Genomic DNA, 25,516 nt, shown 5'->3' on the forward strand with positions numbered 1-25,516 from the left:
AGGATGTCAGAACAAATCATTCTTCGGCGTTCCTTCTGTTCAATTGTGAGACACTTTGGAACCATTTTTGAACACACTTTGTTCATGTTGAAACTTTCTTGAAGAATCTGCCTAACACTTTCCTTGTCAACTCCTGTTAACTCAGACACTGCTCTGATTGTTAAACGGCGATCTTGTCGAACAAGTTTACCGATTTTTTCAATGTTTGCATCAGTTTTTGCTGACAATGGTCTGCCAGTGCGAGTGTCATCACTGGTGTCTTCGCGGCCATCTTTAAATCGTTTAAACCACTCAAACACTTGTGTTCGCGATAAACAATCATCGCCGTACACTTGTTGTAACATTACAAACGTTTCACTTGCAGATTTTCCTAGTTTGAAACAAAATTTGATGTTAACACGCTGTTCTTTCTGTGCACTCAACATTTTCCGACGCACAGACAAAACGTCAACTACTTAAAACAGACGCCACGGGCACACTGAGTGCAGGAGGCAGATGAAACTCGAGCAGTAGGCGGAGCGAGAGTCACGTGACAGGCCACGTGACTTTCAGCCTTATTGCATTCGTTTTATTGTTTCACCAGTACTAGTCCGGTTTTTTTCTAGCCACACCTCGTAAATGCTCAAAATGATGTCCGACCTCAATGCATTTGGCAATACGTGTAACGACATTCCTCTCAACAGCGAGTAGTTCGCCTTCCGTAATGTTCGCATATGCATTGACAGTACGCTGACGCATGTTGTCAGGCGTTATCGGTGGATCACGATGGCAAATATCCTTCAACTTTCCCCACAGAAAAAAATCCGGTGACGTCAGATCCGGCGAACGTGCTGGCCATGGTATGGTGCTTCGACGACCAATTCACCCGTCATGAAATATGCTATTCAATACCGCCTCAACCGCACGCGAGCAATGTGCCGGACATCCATCATGTTGTAAGTACATCGTCATTCTGTCAAACAGTGAAACATCTTGTAGTATTTACTATTAAAAACAGTCTCGATGCCGGCCGCGGTGGTCTTGCGGTTCTAGGCGCTGCAGTCCGGAACCGCGGGACTGCTACGGTCGCAGGTTCGAATCCTGCCTCGAGCATGGATGTATGTGATGTCCTTAGGTTAGTTAGGTTTACGTAGTTCTACGTTGTAGGGGACTGATGACCTAAGATGTTAAGACCCATAGTGCTCAGAGCCATTTGAGCAGTCTTGATCACGATTTATTTATCAAGGTGACCGGTTTCGACCACTGCTGTGGCCATCTTCAGACCATTGAGTAGGAACCTCTTTCCGTTGGAGAATCTTGTAGTAACATCGGTAGAACATTACGTAGGAAATCAGCATAAATTGCGCCATTTAGATTGCCATCGAGAAAATGGGGGCCAATTATCCTTCCTCCCATAATGCCGCACCATATATTAACCCGCCAATTTCGCTGACGTTGCATTTGTAGTAGCCATTGTGAATTTTCCGTTGCCAAATAGTGCATATTATGCCGGTTTACGTTATTGCTGATGGTGAATGACGCTTCGTCACTAAATAGAGCGCGTGCAAAATATCTGTCATAGTCCCGTAATTTCTCTTGTGCCCAGTGGCAGAACTGTACACGACGTTCAAAATCGTCGCCATGCAATTCCTGGTGCATAGAAATATGGTACGCGTGCAATCGATGTTGATGTAGCATTTTCAACACCGACATTTTTGAGATTCCCGATTCTCGCACAGTTTTTCTGCTACTGATGTGCGGATTAGTCGCGACAGCAGCTAAAACACCTTCTTGGGCATCATCATTTGTTGCAGGTGGTCGTTGACGTTTCACATGTGGCTGAACACTTCCTGTTTTCTTAAATAACGTAACTATCCGGCGAACGGTCCGGACAAATGGTTCAAATGGCTCTGAGCACTATGGGACTTAACTTCTGAGGTCATCAGCCCCCTTGATCCTACAACTACTTAAACCTGACTAGCCTAAGGACATCACACACATCCATGCCCGAGGCAGGATTCGAACCTGCGACCGCAGCGGTCGCGCGTTTCCAGACTGTAGCGCCTAGAACCGCTCGGCCACTCCGGCCGGCACGTTCCGGACACTTGGGTGATGTCGTCCAGGATACCGAGCAGCATACATAGCACACGCCCGCTGGGCATTTTGATCACAATAGCCATACATCAACACGATATCGACCTTTTCCGCAATTAGTAAACTGTCCATTTTAACACGGGTAATGTATCACGAAGCAAATACCGTCCGCACTGGCGGAATGTTACGTGACACCACGTACTTTTACGTTTGTGACTATTACAGCGCCATTTATCACAAAGCGAAAGAAGTGGTCCAACTAAAACATTCATATTTCATTACGTACTACACGAATATGTAATAAAAATGGGGTTTCCTATTTAAATAAATGCAGTTGATATCCGTTTGACCTATGGCAGCGCCATCTAGCGGGCCAACCATAGCGCCATCTGGTTTCCCCCTTCAGGCTAGACGAGTTTCGTTTTTTTGTAGTTTTTTCGTTTGATGCTTATTTCATGAGATATTTGGCCCGGTTACTATCAATGGACCACCCTGTATGTATGATCAAAAGTATCTGGACACCTGTCTGGAAATGACTTACAAGTTTGTGGCTCCCTCCATCGGTAATGCTGGAATTCAATATGGTGTTGGCCCACCCTAAGCCTTAGCTTCTACTCTCGCAGACATATACGTTCAATCTGGTGCTGGGAGGTTTCTTGGGGAATGGCGGCCCATTCTTCACGGAGTGCTGCACTGAGGAGAGGTATCGATGTCACTTGGTGAGACCCGGCACGAAGTCGGCGTTCCAAAATATTCTTTAGATATTCTATAGGATTCAGGTCAGGACTCTGTGCAGGCCAGTCCATTACAGGGATGGTATTGTCGTGTAAGCAGTCCGCCAAAGACGGTGCATTATGAACAGGTGCTCGATCGTGATGACAGATGCAGTCGCCATCCTAGAACTGCTCTTCAACGGTGGAAAGCGAGAGGGTGGTTAAAAACATCAATGTAGGCCTGGGCTGTGATAGTGCCACGCAAAAGAGCAAGGGGTGCAAGCCCCCTCCATGAAAAACACCGCCACACCATAACACCTCAGCCTTCCGAATTTTACTGTTGGCACTACACACGCTGGCAAATGACGTTCACAGGCCATTCGCCATACCCACACTTTGCCATCGGATCGCCACAGTGTGTACCGTGGTTCGCCAATCCACACAACGTTTTTCCACTGTTCAATCGTCCAATGTTTTCGCTTCTTACATCAAGCGAGGAGTCGTTTCGCATTTACTGACGTGATGTGTGGCTTATGAGGAGCCTCTCGACCATGAAATCCACGTTTTCTCACCTACCGTCTAGCTGTCATAGTACTTGCTGTGGATCCTGATGCAGTTTGGAATTACTGTGTGGTGATCTGGATAGATGTCTGTCTATTACACATTATGACCCTCTTCAACTGTCGGCGGCTCAAACGGTTCAAATGGCTCTGAGCACTATGGGACTCAATATCTATGGTCGTCAGTCCCCTAGAACTTAGAACTACATAAACCTAACTAACCTAAGGACATCACAACTGTCGGCGGTCTCTCAGTCAACAGACGAGGTCGGCCTTCGCGCTTTTGTGCTGTACGTGTCCCTTCACGTTTCCAATTCACTATCACAGCGGAAACGGTGGACTTCTGGATGTTTAGGAGCGTGGAAATCTCGAGTACAGACGTATGACACACGTGACACCCAATAACCTGACCGTTCGAAGTCCGTGAGTTCCGCGGAGCGCCGCTTTCTGCTCTCTCACGATGTCTAATGAGTACTGAGGTCGCTGATATGGAGTAACTGGCAGTAGCTGGCAGCACAATGCACCTAATATGAAAAAAAGTATGTCTTTGGAGGTGTCCGGATGCTTTTGATCACATAGTGTATGTGTATGTGTACGTGTGTCTGTGATGCATGCCAGACTCGAACCCTTACGGGAATGAGCGAAATGCAGCAGATAGTTAGGTTAATGTGAAAGGGGCACTACATTAGTAGTGTCTGAAGAAGCTGAAAATTTAGGTCTATTGGGAGGGCTGCTGGAGCTGCCCAAGCAGTTGTGATGGCCAGTCTGTCTGGATGGCGCAGTGATAAGCGCATCTGCCTACTTAGTAGGAGACTTGGTTTCTTATCCCCGTCCAGTACAAGTTTTCTGATTTTCCCGTTGATTTACATCAACGCCCGTTCGAAACCAATGTCTATACTTCCTTCATGCCTTAATTCACATTGGCTCTGGATCAAAATAATGTTCTTTCTTTGGGACATGTCTGAAGGACCAGACACCACATATATATGAAACTGCTCTTATTTCTTTTTGTAACGGGAAAGGAGGGTGCTGGTTGTTGCCGCATTTGAAATGTTCGTTCAGAAATATCGATACTGGTTTTAAGCAGTTGCCGTGAAGACTTTCATGCGCTTTCTCGGCTGATACCTTGAAGTGCAAAGTGTCCATAATTAAAGTTTCAGTTACAAAACGCTGTAGAAAGAGAACCATTGCTCAGAATAACGTCAAATTTGAACAGCATATTGTTGACGCAGAGGGAAACGTTATGGAAAAACTGCGAAAATTTGACCAATAGACGGCGCTGTAAGCGTCAGAACATCCATACTAACAGTTGAGCGCAGCGTGGCTGTTTTCGGTTTCCGTTAGCGACGCCCATCATGACTGTCTCCATGAAAGATCGCGCGCTGCTGTTACAGCTCTTTTACAAGAACGGTGACTGTGCGCTAGTAGCCATGCAGAGGTTCCAGACACTCAAGGGATTGAGAAAAGGTATTGATTTGATGTCTGCAAAGAGTCTGGAGAAAATTGTTACAAAATTCGAAAAGACAACTTCGTTTTGAAATGCAATGTGATAGAGGGAGGAAAGCAGTTCATTCAACGTTTCTCGAAGCATTGCAGGAAGGGTCGAGCGGTAATGTGCAAACATGCAGTTCACGGGGAATGCCTCGAACGTTGGACATCTCTTTGAGCATTATGTACAAAATCCTATGCAATATCTTACACCGCTGTCCATACAAAGTTAATCACATTCAGGAATGGCTTTCTGCTTGATGCTCGCGTGGAAGTGAACGATGAATGGCCATGTAAAGTTATATGGACGGAGGAAGCCCATTTCTGTCTCGAGGGACACATCATTATCCGTGACTGCAGAATGTGAACAACGGAAAATTTGTAATGATTATAATGATTATAAAGAATCCGCCTCGATTGCAAATAGAAACAGGATGTTGACCTAGGTATCGGCGTGGATAACCACGCCTCCTTCGGGACACACTAAAACTACAAACTACACTACTGGCCATTAAAATTGCTACACCACGGAGATGACGTGCGAAATTTAACCTAAAGGAAGAAGATGCTGTGATATGCAAATGATAAGCTTTTCAGAGCATTCACACAAGGTTGGCGCCGGTGGCGACACCTACAATATGCTGACATGAGGAAAGTTTCCAACCAATTTCTCATACAGAAACAGCAGTTGACCGGCGTTGCCTGGTGAAACGTTGTTGTGATGCCTCGTGTAAGGAGGAGAAATGCGTACCATCCCGTTTCCGACTTTGATAAAGGTCTGATTGTAGCCTATCAACATTGCGGTTTATCGTATTGCGACATTGCTGCTCGCATTGGTCGAGATCCAATGACTGTTAGCAGAATATGGAATCGATGGGTTCAGGAGGGTAATGCGGAACGCCGTGCTGGATCCCAAAGGTTTCGTATCACTAGCAGTCGAGATGACAGGCATCTTATCCACATGGCTGTAACGGATCGTGCAGCCACGTCTCGATCCCTGAGTCAACAGATGGCGACGATTACAAGACAACAACCACCTGCACGAACAGTTCGACGACGTTTGCAGCAGCCTGCACTATCAGCTTGGAGACCACGGCTGCGGTTACCATTGACGCTGCATCACAGACAGGAGCGCCTGCGATGGTGTACTCAACGACGAACCTGGGTGCACGAATCGCAAAACGTCCTTTTTTCGGATGAATCCAGGTTCTGTTTACAGCATCATGATGGTCGCATCCGTGTTTTGCGACACGCGGTGAGCGCACATTGGAAGCGTGTATTCGTCATCGCCATACTGGTGTGTCACCCGACGTGATGGTATGGGGTGCCATTGGTTACACGTCTCGGTCACCTCTTGTTCGCATTGACGGCACTTTGAACAGTGCACGCTACATTTCAGACGTGTTACGACCCGTGGCTCTACCCTTCATTCGATCCCTGCGAAACACTACATTTCAACAGGATAATGCACGACTGTACTGGCCTTTCTGGATACAGAAAATGTTCGACTGCTGCCCTGGCCAGCACGTTCTCCAGATCTCTCACCAGTTGAAAACGTCTGGTCAATGGTGGCAGAGCAACTGGCTCGTGACAATATGCTAGACATTACTCTTGATGAACTGTGGTATCGTGTTGAAGCTGCATGGGCAGCTGTACCTGTACACGCCATCCAAGCTCTGTTTGAAAAATGGCTCTGAGCACTATGGGACTTAACATCTATGGTCATCAGTCCCCTAGAACTTAGAACTACTTAAACCTAACTAACCTAAGGACATCACACAACACCCAGCCATCACGAGGCAGAGAAAATCCCTGACCCCGCCGGGAATCGAACCCGGGAACCCGGGCGCGGGAAGCGAGAACGCTACCGCACGACCACGAGCTGCGGGCTAAGCTCTGTTTGACTCAATGCTCAGACGTATCAAGGCCGTTATTACGGCCAGAGGTGATTGTTTTGGGTACCGATTTCTCAGGATCTATGCACCCAAACTGCGTGAAAATGTTATTCATATGTCAGTTCTAGTATAATATATTTATCCAATGAATACCCGTTTATCATCTGCATTTCTGTATCTAAAGAGGCATGGTCGAACATTAATACAGGAGGCCCAAAAGGGCAAAAGACTCGCATAAAATTAAAAATAAACTTTACGTGTGTGCCACGTCAATAGCTGTACTTGGCTCAAACGTCAGAAGCGTGCTTCCTCAGTCCAGCCAACGTTCGGTGGGCCGCCGGCTCTCAGGGAAACTAGTACGCACATCATCCGGTACCACTCCATTCTGCAAACGTGAATGTGTGGTGCGAGTTGACGAATTCATTTGTCGTAGGGGCAAATTTTTCTAAGAGATGAGTCCTGCGGGTCCTGCTACCCATACCCATACGAGCACTGGTAAGCACTGGGAGAGTCTTTTGCGCACAAAAGTCATTCCAGCTCTTCAACAACGAAGATGTTTGGGTAGGATCATTTTTATGCAGTCCGTCCCCCGTAGCTAAGTGGTCAGCGTCACAGAATCTCAATCCTAAACGCTGGATCGGAGATATTCTCCTCTCAGTTACTGGGTGTTGTTTTGTCCGAATCATCATCATTTCATTCCCATCGACGTGTAAGTCAACGAAGTGGTGTCAAATCGAAAGGCTTGTACTCGGCGAACGCTCTGTCCGACAGGAGGCCATAGTCACATGACATTTATTTGTTTTTATGCAAGATGACGCTCCTCTGCACGTTGCATAGCCAGTGAAGCGGCTGCCGCAGAGGCATTTCGCAAATCCTAGAATTATTAGCTGTCACTTCCCTACAGCCTGGCCGCCCATACCACCAGATCCTGTGACGTTTGGTTGCGGGGCTATCCGAAGAATGTTATGTTCAGTGTTTCAATTACGAACGTAGCTCAATTAAAGGTAAGTGGGACTCTTGCACAACGCGTGATCCCCGAGAAACTGCGACCTGTTGTGAAACATGCTGGTTTTCGATTTCAACTTCTGGTTGAAAACGGTGGATAGCATACTGAACATGTATTGTGCCTGTCACACGACAGTTAGAAACCGATGTGATTTGGTTTTTAGGCGTGATTTGGCTCCAGGACAATAAAAAACCGATTTTTCTCATCATATAGGGTGGGATCTTTCCATGATGGATGGGCTTACCTAACTAACAGTGCCACAACTGTTGACTGCCGGACCTGTGCAGTCATCCATGTTGAGCAGTGTGGATGAAGTACTGTGCAACTCAAACCATAGCCGTCGTATTGCGATTCATTTGTAATTTGTAGCTGACGTTAAGACGCTTACAGCGCCACCTACTGGTAAAATTTTATTTAAATCTTTTTTTGTGTATGTGCGTTTTCCATGACTTCAATGGCATGGTATTCAAATTTGACGTCATTCTGAGCGGAGGTTCTCTTTGTACAGCGTTTTGAAGCTGACACTTTAATTACGGTCACCCTGAACGTGTGTATCACGACTTCCCAGAGAAACAATCATGTCGTACTGAAAACAGCTTTTGGTTTCGACTACAGAACAAAAGTTTTGCTGGAAGTCCCTTACACATCCTCCACACAGTTCCATTTCCACATTTTAGGAGTCCTGGAGATAGATATTCGTGGCCAGAAAGAGGTGCCCTCCTGGATGGTTCTGCAGGCAACTGCAATATTTTCCCATTGAAGGTTTTGACAGTCTTGTCTCCAACTGGAATAAGTTTATTAACCGTTATGGCGGTTACTTTTGTAATAATAAACAGTTTACTTACTTTTATTCCGTCCGTCTCGTTTTCATTTGACTACCCCCTACAGAATGATGTTATCTACTTTGGACGTAACTTTGACCACATACCGAATTTGTTTATGTATCGACGAGGACTGTGCAAGGGATCTAAAAGGAGAGGACGACCATTCGCAGCAGTGTAACACGATGTAAGAACAACTGATGTATAAATACTCTGGCCAGCAGGCAACGGGGAAAGGTCACTGACGATTGAAGCGTATATTTCAGATCGGAGGTGTCATGTGGTGCTTTGTAGGGGTTTTTTGTACCACGATGGGCCCACTTATTCAGATTACAGTGAAAAAAACCAGAATATTTATTTCAACATTCTCAGTGACGAAGCGTTGGCCTTTCTTGCCTGCGATGAATCAGCTGTGGGCACTCCCACGTTCAAATACGGCAACGCCCGTGTTCAAAGGTCTGCATGCGTGCGTTCCCCACCCGACGAACACTCAGGTCCCACCTCTGGGGGCCCGGGAAGTCAGCAGGTTTTAATCCCAGAGAAAATATTTGGGACTATTTGGTGCAAAACATGTAAAGCAGCAGTCAACTTCCCCGTGATCTGGTAGCTCTACGATATCCATTCATCAATGAGTGTCTTCATTTACATATGGCATATCTGAAAGCCCGGTGACGTAGAATATGTACAAGAACCAAGAGGGAACAATGAGACTGGATGAAACAAGAACGAAATGCTCCGATTAAAAAGGGTCTAAGACAGAGATGCATTCTTTCGGTGCTACTGTTGATCCTATATATCGAGGAAGCAATGACGGAGACAAAAGAAAATTTCAAGAATGGGATTAAAATTCAAGATGAAAGGATATGAATGATAAGATCCGTTGGAGACATTGTTCTCCTCAGTGAAAGTGAAGAAGTATTACAGGCTCTGTTTAACAAAACAAACAGTCTAATCACTGCGGAATTTGGATTGAGACTAAAGCGGAAAAAGACAAGCTAGTGGGACGTAGCGAGAAATGAGAACAGCGAGAAACTGAACATCACACTTGGTAGTCACTAAGTAGGTGAAGTTAAGGAATTCTGCTATATTGGAAGCAAACAAAGACGGTCGAACCAAGGACGATATAAAAAGCAGAGAGGTACCAGAAATGATGATATTCTTAAGCAGGAGGAGTCTACTGATGTTAAACATAGGCCTTAATGTCAGGAAGATATTTCTCAGAATGTGTGTTTGGAGCACAACATTGTATGGTAGTGAATCATGGACAGTGAGAAAAACGGAACGGAAGAGAATCGAAGCATTTGAGATGTGGTGGTACAGAAGAATGTTGAAAATTAGGTAGGCAGATGAGATAAGAAATGTAATGTAATGAATCGCAAAGAAAGGAATATATGGTAAACACTGATTAGAAGAAGGGACACCATGATAGGACATGTGCTAGGGAAGCAGGGAGTAACCTCCAAGGTGCTAGAGGAAGCTGTAGCCACTGGCCCCAAATGGGGTTGTGTAAGCTATCTAGTGTGCCAGTACAATTACTTTTACGTTCATAAGTTCTCAATTCCTTTTTTATTCGTTGGTCTTCTGGTTTCATTGTAAATATTTACACAATTTACCCGATGTGTCTATATATATTTGTCGATAGCAGTGCTACTGATCACCGTAACTCTTCTTATAAATTACATGAAGGAGAATTAGATTATATGAAATGACGATGGACTTGAGTATAACTGTATAATAGATTTGCCATGAACTTTTAAAATAAAATGCCCTCTTAACGTTACAGTAGGTACGTATGTCATTCCGTTTAGAAGTGAGAAACTTTAATAAGGCATATAATTATTTATAATTAACAACGGATCTCACTGTATCGAGACTATTTCAGTGAGCTTCACGTCAATTACTTCTATAGCACAAGCTTCAAAATGCTAATCGCTACATTGGAGGGTGTATTTGGTATAAATGGTAACTCCAGCTTCCACTTCGCTTTTCAGAGTAGTCGTGGTCCCTTGATAACTATAAATTCTAACATAAATTTCTTTCTGAATGTGGGCAAAACGAAACGAAATAAAACTGCACAACCATGCTTGATAAATGGGGAAACGCATTGCAGCCATATTTCCACACACCGCTACTAAGAGCCATGCTATTAGTGCATGCAGGGTAGGCTCAGTTCGACAGCTGTAATCAGCGCACAAATGCTTATCTTGCAGAACATAGCAACAGCTTGCTAGTCTACTAACTAGCGTATAAATGGGTTATGTCATTACATCTACTAACTTGAATAATAAAAATGGCCAGAAGCAATAGTGTCAAATGGTTCAAATGTCTCTGAGCACTATGGGACTCAACTTCTGAGGTCATTAGTCCCCTAGAACTTAGAACTAGTTAAACCTAACTAACCTAAGGACATCACAAACATCCATGCCCGAGGCAGGATTCGAACCTGCGACCGTAACGGTCTTGCGGTTCCAGACTGCGGCGCCTTTAACCGCACGGCCACTTCGGCCGGCGCAATAGTGTCGTTGCATAAACAACTGAGGTGGCCACACGTAACTGGTGGAGCACACACTGCAGCAGACGACAGGCAACTGGGCCAGTCGCCACATTAAAGCACAGGGATAGACTCGCCCTGCCCTGAGGTCGACAATGTGACTCTGCACAAGGGCCATTTCGCGTGAGTCTTACCCATCGCCATACCTGAACCGTGCTGCGGCTCGCGCTGGTGCCGTTGCTAGGTTGGTATCGTTTAGTTGGTATAGTTATGGATGTCGTCTTCTTCTTCTTGTGTTCATTGGCGCCACACCGTTTGCAAGCATTGTCTGTCTGCTAGTGGCAGCAACGGTGGTTATCGGTATCCAGTAACGGTGGTACTATCTTTGGGACACCGTTGTGGCGTTTCCGTGTCGTGTGAGTTGGCAGTTCGGTTGGGGACGGACGAGCAGCCAGATCCGAGCTGCACGTGAACACGCCGGGACCACTGGCGGCATGCATGCATAGCCAGATGGAAGGCCTGTAGTCGTGAGGGGTACAACCTCGCTGTCAACCGAACGCAGGAAGTTTAAGTTGAGTGGACCTTAATTCAAGTAGTGAAACCTCCACCATTGTGAGATCTCGCCATTTGCTTGTGTGTTGCTGCTCCCAGTGTCGCCGAGGTGAAGAGCAGTAAGTGGAGCGTTTGGGGAAGGCGAACTTAATTAGCCCTCCTCCACTTCTTATTATTAATCGTCACATTCTATACGTTATTATTTGTGAAGTTTGACCAGTGCTATTTTTCCTGCCTAATGACCACTAACGCCCCAGTTACCTGCCCTGGAGCTTAGTGCATGTTACGGCAGTGTACTTTTCCTCGCCTTGCCACTGCTGTAGGCATGTAGGTCGACAGCTTCCTTGATTTGTAGGCCAGGTGGTGTGTTTTATTTTTTCTTCCTACTCTGGTAGTAGTGGTTCCTTTCTGCTTCCGGATGCTCTGCACACCGGAGTCTGAAGACATAGTGCTGACTGCCGGTTCCGGCTTGGGTGTGTTATTCCATCGTTTGATTGGTGATCGGACGTTAGGTAGATTTGGCAAATGATTACTAGTCATGCGTTTAAACTGACACTTCTCTGAGTTACCGTCTCGTGAAGTGAATGCAACTCTTCGTTTCCTGTCTTATCGCTTGCGAAATTTGGGGGACTTTTCCGGGTTGATCCTTGGAGCAACGTCTGCGCACCCCCTCCCCCCTCCTTGGTTTGATTAGATTTCATGATTTTTTTAAATTAATAAATTTAATTTCAAGTTTGAAGATAGTTAAGTGGTTCTTAAGGGATTGCTAGTAAGACCTTCAGCCGTGAAAATTTTTTAAATTATTACTGTTGGGGCCTTCAGCCGAAAAATAGTTGAATTTGTTGATATTAAGCTTTCAGCCGTGAGTGTTACTTGTCTGAAAATTTCAGTTTGACAACTGCATTCTAGCAGTGAGATTTTGATGATTGTTCTTTTAAAAATATTTTAATAACTGTAATTGCAGGTTGAAGTAGTTTAACTTGTTCTTAAGATAACTATTCAGGCCTTCGACTATGAAACAGTTTTAAATTATCACTATTGGGGCCTTCAGCCTAGAAATAGTTTTGAATTCGTTGTTATTAAGGCCTTCAGCCGTGAACTCTTCTTGATTTATTGTCACCTTTGTTGTTCTTTGCAAATAAAGTGTACGTGATTGAAAAATAAACTAACCAACAGCAGTTGATTACGGCCCCGTCCACAATAGTAACCCAATCCTGCCTTCCTTGGTACCAGGTCTCAGCACCATCGGAAACAGCAAACTCACCTGTGAACAGTCGTCACTGCAGATAATCTCGCTAGCCGCTGTGCAGACTGCCCGTTGATCGTGTCTGAGCCACCACGACACCTTGCCGAGAACCGAGCTGGCGTGGGTGGCACACAGCAGCTGCAACAGAGAATGGTATGTTTCATAACAGCCCGCAGCAATTTCAGTGTGATTCATGGTTCGTCACTGATATGATACTCAATGTGTTGTTCCCGTAAATTGTTACTACCATTAATTAGGATAAAAATGTAACCTATCTTGTATATGGGCTACTGTTCATGCTGTATTTGACGAGCAATGTACAAAGTATAAATACGTTCTTATTTTTGACACTCTGAAGTTTCTTTGCGATGCAAACAGAAAATACTGAATACTTTGAAACAACGTAGTAGACAGATATAATTATTGATCGTATTCCCGAGTTTGAATGTAAATTTTCAGATCGACAAATCCAAGACCTTTATGAACATAATAGTTATATTTTTATCATTTTTCCGGTTGTTGCCTCGTCTAGAGGAGCTTCTCCTTATGTTTTTAGGTTGTTTTAGTTCCTTTCACCAACGAGTAAAATGTGGAACTTTTTATTATTACCCTGACACTCTGTTAGATTTTCAGTGGCCCCGGTATATGTTGCCAACATAACATTCATATCACATGATAATGCTGACAGTTGGATATTTAATTTGTGCGGCACACGTCGTGACCTTTGCGTCGTAATTAAGACATTACTCGGAACTCAATTATTAGTTAATGTATTCTTAATTTACAGTGAAAGCCAATATTCATTATGATTCACTGAATCAGAATATAAAAGGGACTTTCACTTTGTGGCAGTTGGACAGGCAAGTGAACCAAATTTATAAGATATTGCCTGAATAAGGTTAAGATCAGAATGGTAGTTCTAGACACACAATCAAATAATACTTATAATCGTTGCACTAAAATGGAATGGAACATCATTGTTATGCATACCAAACAATAGCACTTGATATCTGGAATATGACATTGGGCTAATATTTTGTGTAATCAAGGTGTTATGAAAGAAATGAATGGTTTAGTATTGATTTTTCATTAATTTGTATTAATTAACATACTATCTTGTGTGAGGTAATTCGTTTCCTGCTCCAACTGGCAAGGGAACCTCCCCATCGCACCCCCCTCAGATTTAGTTATAAGTTGCCACGGTGGATAGACCCTGAAAAACTGAACACAGATCAATCGAGAAAACAGGAAGCAGTTGTATGAACTATGAAAAAATAAGCAAAATATACAAACTGAGTAGTCCATGGGCAAGATGAGCAGTTTTAAGCATAGATTGACCTCATAAGCGCCGTGGTCCCGTGGTTAGCGTGAGCAGCTGCTGAACGAGAGGTTCTTGGTTCAAGTCTTCCTTCGAGCAAAAATTTTAATTTTTTATTTTCAGACAATTATCAAAGTTCAGGCACTCACACATAACCAACTTCGCTCGCCAAAATTCCAGGACATGTTCAGATTTGCTTGGACATATGCAGGATTTGACGGTCTACACACGGAAAAATTTGAAAACGTTAAAAACATATGTTTCGACACAGCACAGGGAAAAGTGTGCGACTGTGAGACTTTTGGATTCATTTGTTGCAGTTTATGTGACAAACTCTTATGTTTTCATCACTTTTTTGGTAGTGATTATCACATCCACAAGAAAACCTAAATCGGGCAAGGTAGAAGATTCTTTTTACCCATTCGCCAAGTGTACAAGTTAGGTGGGTCGACAACATATTCCTGTCATGTGACGCACATGCCGTTACCAGTGTCGTATAGAATATATCAGACGTGTTTTCCAGTGGAGGAATCGGTTGACCTATCACCTTGCGATCAAATGTTTTCGGTTCCCATTGGAGAGGCACGTCCTTTCGTCTACTAATCGCACGGTTTTGCGGTGCGGTCGCAAAACACTGACACTAAACTTATTACAGTGAACAGAGACGTCAATGAACGAATGGACAGATCATAACTTTGCAAAAATAAAGAAAAATTTTTCGCTCGAAGGGAGACTTGAACCAAGGACCTCTCGTTCCGTAGCTGCTAAAGCTAACGACGGGACCACGGCGCTCCTGATTTAAGATTATCTTTGATGTTGCCTATGATCACGTGGACTACTCAGTTTGTATATTTTGCTTATTTTTTTATAGTTCCACACAACTTCTTCCTGTTTTTTCGATTGATCTGTGTTCAGTTTTTCAAGGCGTATCCACTGTGCCAACTTATAACTAAATCTGAGGGGGGTGCGATGGGGAGGTTCCCTTGTGAGTTATTTCAACAGGCTCTTTCTTTAAAAGTATCTAAAACCAAATGATGCAATTTTTCATACTTTATGGTGGAACTGGGTAAACAAGACTATCTTCCCATAAATGTATTATCTAACTCCTAATAAATATTAGTTCTACCTGTCAATAAATGTGTTAGCAGCAATATATACAACAATTGTTGCTGTGAAAAGCAACAGGAAGTTTTAAGCAATCTTATATTGTAATCATGTTACATTCGAACTAGCTATTCATATGTGAGAAATTATGTTACAGAACCAAAGAAGTTTTCCACAGAAGCAATCCATGAGACAACGACAGAGTACTTACATCACTTCCTAAACGTTGATAGTGGTGTCTGTATGAGAACTGTATCACAAGATTTACATTTTTAATGAAGAAATGGTCTTTTTAGTGCTTAGTGTAGCAAATTATACAGTAACTAAATTATTACTGCAGACATCTATGACGCTAACTGGTGCAGGCCCATCTTACCATTTCATCACATTTTCCTCTATAGCAGTTTAGATGATTCTTATCACGGTTATCTGATAATTTCTGGAACCGTTTCTTCCCTTATGTCAGCGTAACAATGAAACTGTTGTAAATCTAATAGCCCAGTTGTTAACAGAGCTTGCAACGTGACGAGAAATATGAACAGTCATATTTGTCTAATAGTCATATCAATCTCACTTACCAGAAAGGCAATCTTTACACCTGTTGATAGCTCCATGTCAGTCTGAATTATTTCGAATGTATTGGACCAGCTCTTTAAATACTTCGCTCTAAGCTTGGTTTATCAAGAGATCTATGAGATAGTGTTCATATCAGAAAACTCATTGCACAATACTTTATATTTTTGACGACTGTTATCGAAGCAATTAATGCAGTATGAGGAATTATTTACGAATGTCTTCGTACTTTCATAAGCGGAGTTCGATTGTATGGAACTGGTGCATCTAGAGTAGCAATATACACAATTAAGTGGACGGGACACTGCAGTTACATTCAAGGTTTTCTGGGTTTCAAGTGGGACTACTGCACAACAGTCTCCGGAATGTTACCCATCTCGCTGAGAATGTATGTGGGAGTATCATTACTACCATTATTTCAGTCATTCATTACACTGCCTGCTTTACGTTGTTTACCAAACGACAATTACTTCCCTTTCCGTGCAGTATGATTTTTGTCTTCACTATAAAGTATGCTACATTTCCACCGTATCTACATTCGGTAGTTGATAACATGAGACCTGGTGAATGCTCTCAGCCTAATGCTCCTGTATCGCTCCATATCTCAAATCTAAGCAAAAGTTATATTCTCGTTTTTTAATTTCTTTATGTTTTAAATTTTCTTTTGTTATTAATTCTGGCGTGATCGTGCGTGAATAAATGCTATGGAGTGAGGCAACTTATTAAAATATGCAAGTAATTTCTTAAATAAATAATGTTTGTAAAACATTACTTTTATTGGGCGCGCTTGACAATGATTTTCTGACTAAGGTCCGTTTTGATTCTTTTACCTCTTCAAATGAAAACTTCTTTTATCGGACTTCGAAAACATTTGCTCACCGAACAAATAGTTCGTACAGGACTGTTTATGTGTATTTCATGAACACGGAAACTTTCGCTATGTCAAGACGCAGTATGGCTGAGGATGACTTTTAACATAAAATGAAACAAATATTAAGTAATATCCCTATATTCAATTATCACACATAATTTGAATGTGGCGCGTGCAGCCGGTACATTTCAATGGTCGCAGCGACTGCCGCGGTCATGCGCAGTCATGTATTCTCAAGTGCGGCTAACAGCTGTTACTTCATAGTCCACCTTGCAACACGTTGACAATTTGCTAGTAGTTCCGTTTGTGCTTGTGCGGAAATCATCACAGTGACAGAACACTACATGGAGCTTTCAGTAGGAAATATGCTAATGGCTAATTGTGCTATGCAGTTATATCTATAATAGGTAAAATAATCTTAATAATGTTGCATCTTCTTAAACAAATACAGTCCGTTTTGGTTGATTGTCTCATTGGACAAGGTTGGTTGCTTTTAAAATATCTTTGGCTGCAGATTTACGAGTCGTCGTGCAGTATTCATACACACAATTCACTATGAGATCAAAACTATCCGCACAACCCCAAAAACATATGTTTCTCATATTAGGTGCGTGTAGCTCCCAACTACCTCTAGGTACTCCATATCAGCGACCACAGCAGTCATTAGACGTCGTGAGAGAGCAAAATGGGGCGATCCGCGGAACTCACGGACTTTGAATGTGGTCAGGTGATTGGGTGTCACTTGTATCATATGTCTGTACGCGACATTTCCACACTCCTAAACATCCCTAGGTCGACTGTTTCCGATGTGATAGTGAAGTGGAAACGTGAAGGGACACGTACAGCACGAAAGCGTACAGAGCGGCCTCGTCTGTTGACTGACAGAGAGTCGTAATGTGTAACAGGCAGACATCTATCCAGACCATCAGATAGATATTCCAAACTGCATCAGGATCCACTGCAAGCACTATGGCAGGCGATAAGTGAGAAAACTTGGAATTCATGGTAGAGGGGCTGCTCATAAGCCACACGTCACGCCGGTAAATGCTAAACGACTCCTCTCTTGGTGTAAGGAGCGTAATCATTGGACGGTTGAAAAGTGGAGAAACGTTGTGTGGAGTAACGAACCACGGTACACAATGTGGCGATCCGATGCAGGGTGTGGGTATGGCAAATGCCCTGTGAACGTCATCTGCCAGTGTGTGCAGTGCCAACAGTAAAATCCGGAAGAGGTGGTATTATGGTGTGGTCGGGTTTTTCATGGAGGGGGCTTGGAGCTCTTGTTGGTTTGTGTGGGACTATCACAGCACAGGCCTACATTGATGTTTTAAGCACCTTCTGGCTTCCCACTGTTGTTGAGCAATTCGTGGATGTCGACTGCATCTTTCAACACGATCGAGCACCTGTTCATAATGCACAGCCTGTGGTGGAGGGGTTACACGACAATAACATCCGTGTAATGAAGTGGCCTGCACAGAGTCCTGACCTGAATCCTGTAGGACACTTTTGGGATCTTCTGGGACGCCGACTTCGTGCCAGGCCTCACCGATCGACATCGATACCTCTCCACAGTACAGCACTCCGTGAAGAATGAACTGCCGTCCCTCAAGAAACCTCCCAGCACCCGATTGAACGTATGCCTGCGAGAGTGGGAGCTGTCGTAAAGGCAAAGGGTGGGCCAGCACCATATTGAATTCCGGTATTACCGGTAGAGGGCGCCACGAACTTGTAAGTCATTTTCAGCCAGGTGTCCGGACACTTCTGATCATATAGTGTATATACAGCAATAACGGAGAGGTGAACATTGTTTCTAGTATTTTTTTGTTACGCAGACGTTATTGTACATCGATATTATTGTTCTCTCTTTGGAATCAGAAAAGTAACTTAATTCATAATCTTCACACTTATGTACTTATCTTCACTGTTTACCAAGGTTATGTGACATATGGTTGAAGAGCGGTGGATAACGATTCATAATATCTTGTTCCGCACGGCAATATTCTGGCTAATCGATCCACAATTAATGAAGGTGAGAGACCGTCGCATTCCGAGAACATTTCATTCCCTGAAATCTCATCCACAAGACCTCCAGACGTATTGTCTTCAGTGCTTTAGTGCCGTGACAATAGGCCCCGTAATTTAGGTGTTTGTGACTTACGTACAGTACCATCGCGGTAAGCGATTTACGAAAAATGTCATTGCTCTATGGCGTATACTGTTCCATCGTCATTACAGTTTACCTTAAGATGTATTTTTACACAAATGTTTGATCGCGATTTCAGTCATTGCGATGTATGAAAGTATTCCTTCACCCAGCTTTTTTTCCCCTTAAGTCTTGAGTTTTTACCTGTATTTGTTTTATGATTGCGTTACACATAATCATATTACATTTTGCTTTACATTCATTTAAAGATTTTACAGATTTTATAGATTTCTCAACCAAACTTTGTATTAGCAAATTATGTCACCTGAAACTAGAAAGATGAGACACGACGTTTTGATAACATCGGCAAACAAGCTCAAGCGCACATATAGTAGTAGACAAATATCTCATGAAACAAATATTAGTTCAAAACTACAGAGATTTCGCATTGCGGCTGTGTGCCTTTTTTGTATATGGTCTTCGCTTGCCGTGATCGTAATTTCTTCTTCATGACGAGTACCTAAGTTGCTTATAGGTTGAAGTGTTTGGTTGTGATCTCGTGTAGTGTACACGTCTATTAGTCGTGGATTGGCACCAATCGACGGTACAGTTTGTGTTTCATTGTCTCATTAATATTTTGTCCATTGCTCATGCGTAAATATTGTCAAACATTTGTGTTATATAATGCGAAGATCAGGTTTCTTTTTCGTCTTTTCTTGCTGCTGCAGGTTGGTTCTGCTGAAAGTAAAATTCCTGCTATATCTACAGTTCTTACTCAGGAGGTGTATCAGAGAGCACCTAAAGAAGACTGTGAGTCGTGCAGTTGAAATATCGCGCAGGAAAGACGCGAATAACCAGGAGAAACCCTATTAATCAACATGACAATGATGTTCATACATCGAGGTGTCATTTTGAAATAAAATAAATGCAAAGCAGCATATCCACATTTATACCACTCCGCTCACAAGTCCTGTGAAAAACGAATAATTATCATGCCATCGTGTAGTAATACTGAGGGGAATTTTCTGATGATCCGGATACTTTAGCGAGGTGGGGCAGTGGTTAGCACACTAGACTCTCCGCGTACGTCCATCCTGATTTAGGTTTCCCCCGATTTCCGTAAATCGCTTCAGGCAAATACTGCGATGGTTCCTTTTAAAGGGCATGGCCGACTTTCTTCCCTTATTCGATGGGCTCAATGACCGTGTGGTTTGATCCCTCCCTCAAATCAACCGACATTCGGACTCTATAAAAACATCTATTAGCCACATTTTCACACTTTCGTTCAGGTTAGAACAATCTGTCATGAAGATGGTCGCTAATTCCTTAAATTTCTGTGTCCTCAGAATATATCCAAATTCATCGCCCCTCGTACTAATAAGAGTGAAATATTGAATACATGTCGTAAAGTAGATTGTGAATATTATTACCCCAGTCAAACTGTAAATTATAATGTGGGTAAAATTCAGAATTCAGGTACACTCTAGCATTGGTTAGTTTACAACTTTTGAATTCGCTGGAATCCTGAAATCCGTTTCCAGATTTGTTCTCCTTTCAGAGTGCAATGTCAGTATAATGAATCAAGGCATTTACAGTTAAACAGATGTTTTAATGACCCATGTCTTTCTTCATGTTCTCCAACACTGTTTTATTCTCTTCAAGACATCTTGTTTTTCTCGAATGTTTGAGTTGTTATAAATTGGACTCTGTACGATAGTTGGTTCTTACTTAGCATTCATGAAGACTCATTTCACGTTCTCAAAGTAACCCAAGACGTGTGGGGTTGGATACATTCAATAAAGTGATCATAGTCACTTTTAAATCCGTCTTCGAACTGTTCTGCATTTTGTAGACCATTCAGGTTTGGAGCTGATACAGAGACTTCTTTAAGGGTCAATGTGATTACGACATTTCTAGTATGGTCCATCACAATGCCATTCATATTGGGTATTGTTTCCTAAAACAGAAAGGCTGCAGCATTACTTCTAAGTTACGATGTCGACATAGGGCTTCCACACTCCTTCACAAATTTTCCTTCCTGGCAAATAAATCACTCATCATATTTAACTGGAGACCTTATATCAAGTGACGGCATTCCACGATCTCGGCCCTATCAATTGAAAGAATTGTAATTATCTTGCGTTATGGCATTATGCCTCCACTGGATAATCTTTGGCCAGTCTTTGTGAGGTAAATGGTGTTTGTAGGCACTCAACTCTTTTATATTCTGAGCCCACAGTGATGTCATTCATACGATCACACCGTCGCCTGACAGATCGATCCGCCGGGTGCGATTCTCTCTATAAACGGAACAGAAGAACGGCTGTGCTAGCCAAAGAGTACACAGCCAGTCGCAGTACTTATGTCCGCCGCGAGGCCACTTCATGTGTAGCACGAGTGTAGTGCCGTTGTGCCACTCTACAGTGCGCAGCCACGCTCAGTGGTCAGCCAGCGCCGATGTTAGTCAGTCAGCGTCTGCACCTCAGTCATTACTGCCATCAAGTCTTTGTAGCCCAGTTGTAAAGTTCCGTAGTAGTACTACAGTAAAGTCAACAGTACTAAGTTGGCAGATATAAACAATATGTCGACAGCCAAGTTAGTCTTCAAATTCACCGGATGCGACATTCAAGATTACGAGAGATTAATTCGTAAATGAGATACGCTGAGAAAGCTTCCTATACATTTAACCAAACGTACAATAGAAATTGTGGATAAACAATTTGTAGGAATGGCCATTTTAATGGACCTGATATTCTTAAAAACTTCGGTGAACGTCAACCCACATGAACGAATAAAAACGCAAAACAGTAAGGAATACAATAATATTATTAGACATGTGCCATCTCATATACATAGTGTAAGTGAAGGTATCGAAATACAGGATAAAATAATGAACAGTCGACCTCTAGAGTACATTAAATATTATGATGATACCAACGAAATAATAGAATGGCATTATCAACCAGAGAGAATATGGCTTACAGGAATGAAATCATGTCAGTTATTTCAGGACTTCAGAAAAGACGCATTATTGACTAAAAATCATAGAGACGCTTGTTTGAGAACCCCACAAAGGCGCACAAACATTGGGACATAGATGTGTTTTAATATGAGGAAACGATTTATCTTCCAGATTAAAGGCAATATTCACGAGAAAATAGAGGTTTCAAATGTCTTTAAATGGTTATAGATATGTATTACAAATTTGTCAGGGACCTCCTGAAAGAGCAGAGACTAGGAAGAAAGTGGCGCAGGAGTTTAATCAATTTCTGCAGATGGGGGCGAATCAATGAGCAGGTAACCTTCATATCAACCAATGAGGCGAAATTTATAATAGGTATTGTAGTGGGGTGGTACGGAATACACCACTACTCGATATTCACCTACACGAAAGAAAGTATTGTGAAACATTTGAACACACCGACAAAACACAATATGTTGATGTATTTTACTCTTTGAGAATCATATAAGTGACTAAATGCTCTCCCACAATTAATTTGGAAGTATAATGTAACTAATCATCATTTGATAAAAATGAATGCAACTGATACAACATAGCATTTAAGTATATTAGAATACTGGATCCATACAAGCAGAAATTTAATATAGATGATTTAGTACATCGTTCAAAATACTATTCTGTGTTTGAGGAATCTTACGTAACTAATTGATACCCAGAGATATGTACAAGTTCCAAAATGCAACAAACAAACCCAGGAATTTACATCTAAAAGGATGGTAAAGGTGAATAAATTGCTGGAAGTTTTTACACAGGAGGATTACAGAGAAGCAATCATGTCTGTGGGAGAGGGTGCCATAAGGTGATGAAGGAAAAAGACTGTAGTTAAATTGCATGGCCTCCCATCACCACACTACAGTTGCATTAACGCTCATGATTTGGTATATAAAAGGTACACATACCTCAAGGACTGCAGTAGCATAACATGAGTGGCTGGAAGTGCATTGGAAATGGTAGTGGTATTCTCGACAAACTACCATCTGAAATGCATATCCTTAACATGTTACTACTAGGATCTGGAATTTAGTTTGCAAAATTGCTCGTACATAGTGATAATCCCATTAATTGTTGGACGAGGCCTACAAGGAACACTATTTCGCATATACTAGAAATATAGTTCCGACAGTGTGCCACTGTGCTCTCAGACTTTAGCTGATAACTCCTAGCAGATACATTGAGGAAGAAGTATAGTTGTAGGGCACATATGGAACCATTTTCTTTTGCGAAAGATATGTGTTCCAACTTTAAACTGGGGGCTGGGGTGATTTTCCAACAAGTCATTAACACAGTCAAACATTAAAGAAGCAGCATAAAAAAATTTGCAGGATTTTTACAAAATTACCTCTCACCGGCAGTGTAAGTGGCTAAAAATTTTTCGAAGCAGAAAGGAGTAAGTAGGAGAAAAAATCACGTTAAAATGTCTGTCGTTTATCAATGCTTAAGACCTCAGAAGGAATTATCCCATTTGTAATTTCTTTGCTGGTGGGTCTTTCAGAGATTGGCCCTTTAGCCAGAGGGTCAACAGCCACACACCCTAAGTGTTTATGTGGAATACGTTGCCAAAGACAAAGTGGAAAATTAAAGAGTTGGGATTCTAAAATTAGATGCTGCAGGCGGATCTAGAACCTATTATGTCGAATATGTTTGAAAAACGGAAAATGTATACTTGTTTGACTCATTGGGAACTTGTCTCTGCCTGTAGAATTACGATGGAACTCTGGAAACAACCACGTGTTCCACAATTTTCGACACTAATAAGACACCTGTACATAAGTATACGGCCATTTCTCCCTCGTGTTCCTCCCGTTCCTCCTGATGACTGAATAAAATCAAGTAACATGCACATCATTGCATCAGTTTAGGTTTTGATGCGATGTTCTACATGCGAAGTACTTCCACCATTAGATCTCTAGATCTACACAAGGAGGAATCTGAGTGTCACACCGATGGTTTGGATACATTAAAGTACAACAGCATTCCCATTAACACCGACAAAAATAATAAACTATATCTAGGAAGAGGTAAATTTGTGGAAATATCCCCCTACTCCCAACAGTCTCACAAAATATCAACTATTAAAGGTATTTATAGAATAGTGTATGAAAGGGTTTGAGTCAGGTTAAAATGTTAATACATTTAAAACGAGATAACAGACAACAGCAATCACCAAAGAAGTTTCAATAGGACTGCTACTGTACTTCTCAAGGCGTCAAGTGTTGGATATGAAATCCAATAAATTTTATGGATCAGAATAAACAGTGGATGTACTACTACTTAACATGATTTGTATCAGTTCCAATATTACAATTCGTATCTCAATGAGAGATTTTTTACTACTGTGGGTGATGGCTCTTGATCTTCCAACATAACCAAATCCATCAACATGAGGTAGCAAATATGAGGAAGCCAAGGAGGTGGAAACGTGGGTTCTACTATGCCAAGACTGCTTGGTAAAACAGGAAAACACAATTAATTGGCGGGAGTACAAAACAAGAGAGTATTTATTACTTAACTATATTGTAGTCCGTGATCCGTTGGTTAACAATTATGGAAGATGCAACTAGACTAAGCATCTGCAAAATGACACAGTTTACAAGTCACAAATCTTGCAGTGACGAATTAATCTCTCGTAATCTTAATGTCGAATCCCGTGAATTTGAAGACTAACTTGGCTGTTGACATGTTGTTTATATCTTCCAACTTAGTACTGTTTACTTTACTGTAGTGCCACTACGGAACTTTACAACTGGGCTACAATGACTTGAATTCAGCAATGACTGTGCCGCAGACGATGACTGACTAACATCGGCGCACTGTAGACTGGCGCAACTGCGCTACACTCCTGCTACACATGAATTGGCATAGTGGTGCCTCCCGGAGAGCATAAGTACTGCGACTGGCTGTGTACTCTTTGGCTAGCACAGCAGTTCTTCTGTTTCGTTTATCGAAAGAATCGCATCCGGCGGAATGATCTCTCTGGCGGCGGTGTGGTCGTATGACTGACATCAGAATGGGCTCACGATATAAAAGAGTTTAGTGCCTACAAACACCATTTACCTCACAAAGACTGACCAAAGATTTTCCAGTGGAGGCACAATACCATAACACAAGATAATTACAATTCTTTCAATTGATAGGGCCGAAATCGTGGAATGCCGTCACTTGATGTAAGGTCTCCAGTTAAATATGGTGAGTGATTTATTTGCCAGGAATATTTGTCCCACAAAGCTTTTCCTTTACTGAGATTTAAAAATATTCAAGAACGTAGGATAGTTATTGAAGACCTATATTATTTAACAATTACAAGCAAAAGTTTTCTATACCTGGAAGGAAACTTTTTGAAGGAGTATGGAAGCCCTATGTCGACATCGTATCTTAGAAGTAATGCTTCACCCTTTCTGTTTCAGGAAACAATACCCAATCTAAATGGCATTGTGATGGACCATACTAGAAATGTCGTAATCACATTGACCCTTGAAGAAGTCTCTGTATCAGCTCCAAACTTGAATGGTCTACAAAACGCAGAACATTTCGAAAATGGATTTAAAAGTGACTGTCACTTTATTGATTGTATCCCACGCATGGCGTCATGGGTTACTTTGAGAACGTGAAATGAGTCTTCATGAATGCTAAGTAAGAACTA

The 25,516-nt window shown here is 42.4% G+C and overlaps 1 protein-coding gene across 1 annotated transcript in view; it reads right to left on the minus strand.

Moving 5' to 3' along the window:
- The window catches only part of LOC124614050, a 33,298-nt gene extending 17,380 nt beyond the window's left edge, over positions 1–15,918 (minus strand). Inside the window, exons 1-2 of the mRNA XM_047142883.1 lie at positions 15,846–15,918; positions 12,864–12,983 (exon numbers count right to left, since the gene is read on the minus strand). Coding sequence (XP_046998839.1) covers positions 12,864–12,983; positions 15,846–15,881 — 156 coding nt within the window. The 5' untranslated portion in view covers positions 15,882–15,918. The remainder of the gene's footprint in view (positions 1–12,863; positions 12,984–15,845) is intronic.
- Between the last annotated feature and the right edge of the window lie 9,598 nt (positions 15,919–25,516).

Source organism: Schistocerca americana, chromosome 4 (assembly GCF_021461395.2).
Source record: "Schistocerca americana isolate TAMUIC-IGC-003095 chromosome 4, iqSchAmer2.1, whole genome shotgun sequence".
NCBI lineage: Eukaryota > Metazoa > Arthropoda > Insecta > Orthoptera > Acrididae > Schistocerca > Schistocerca americana.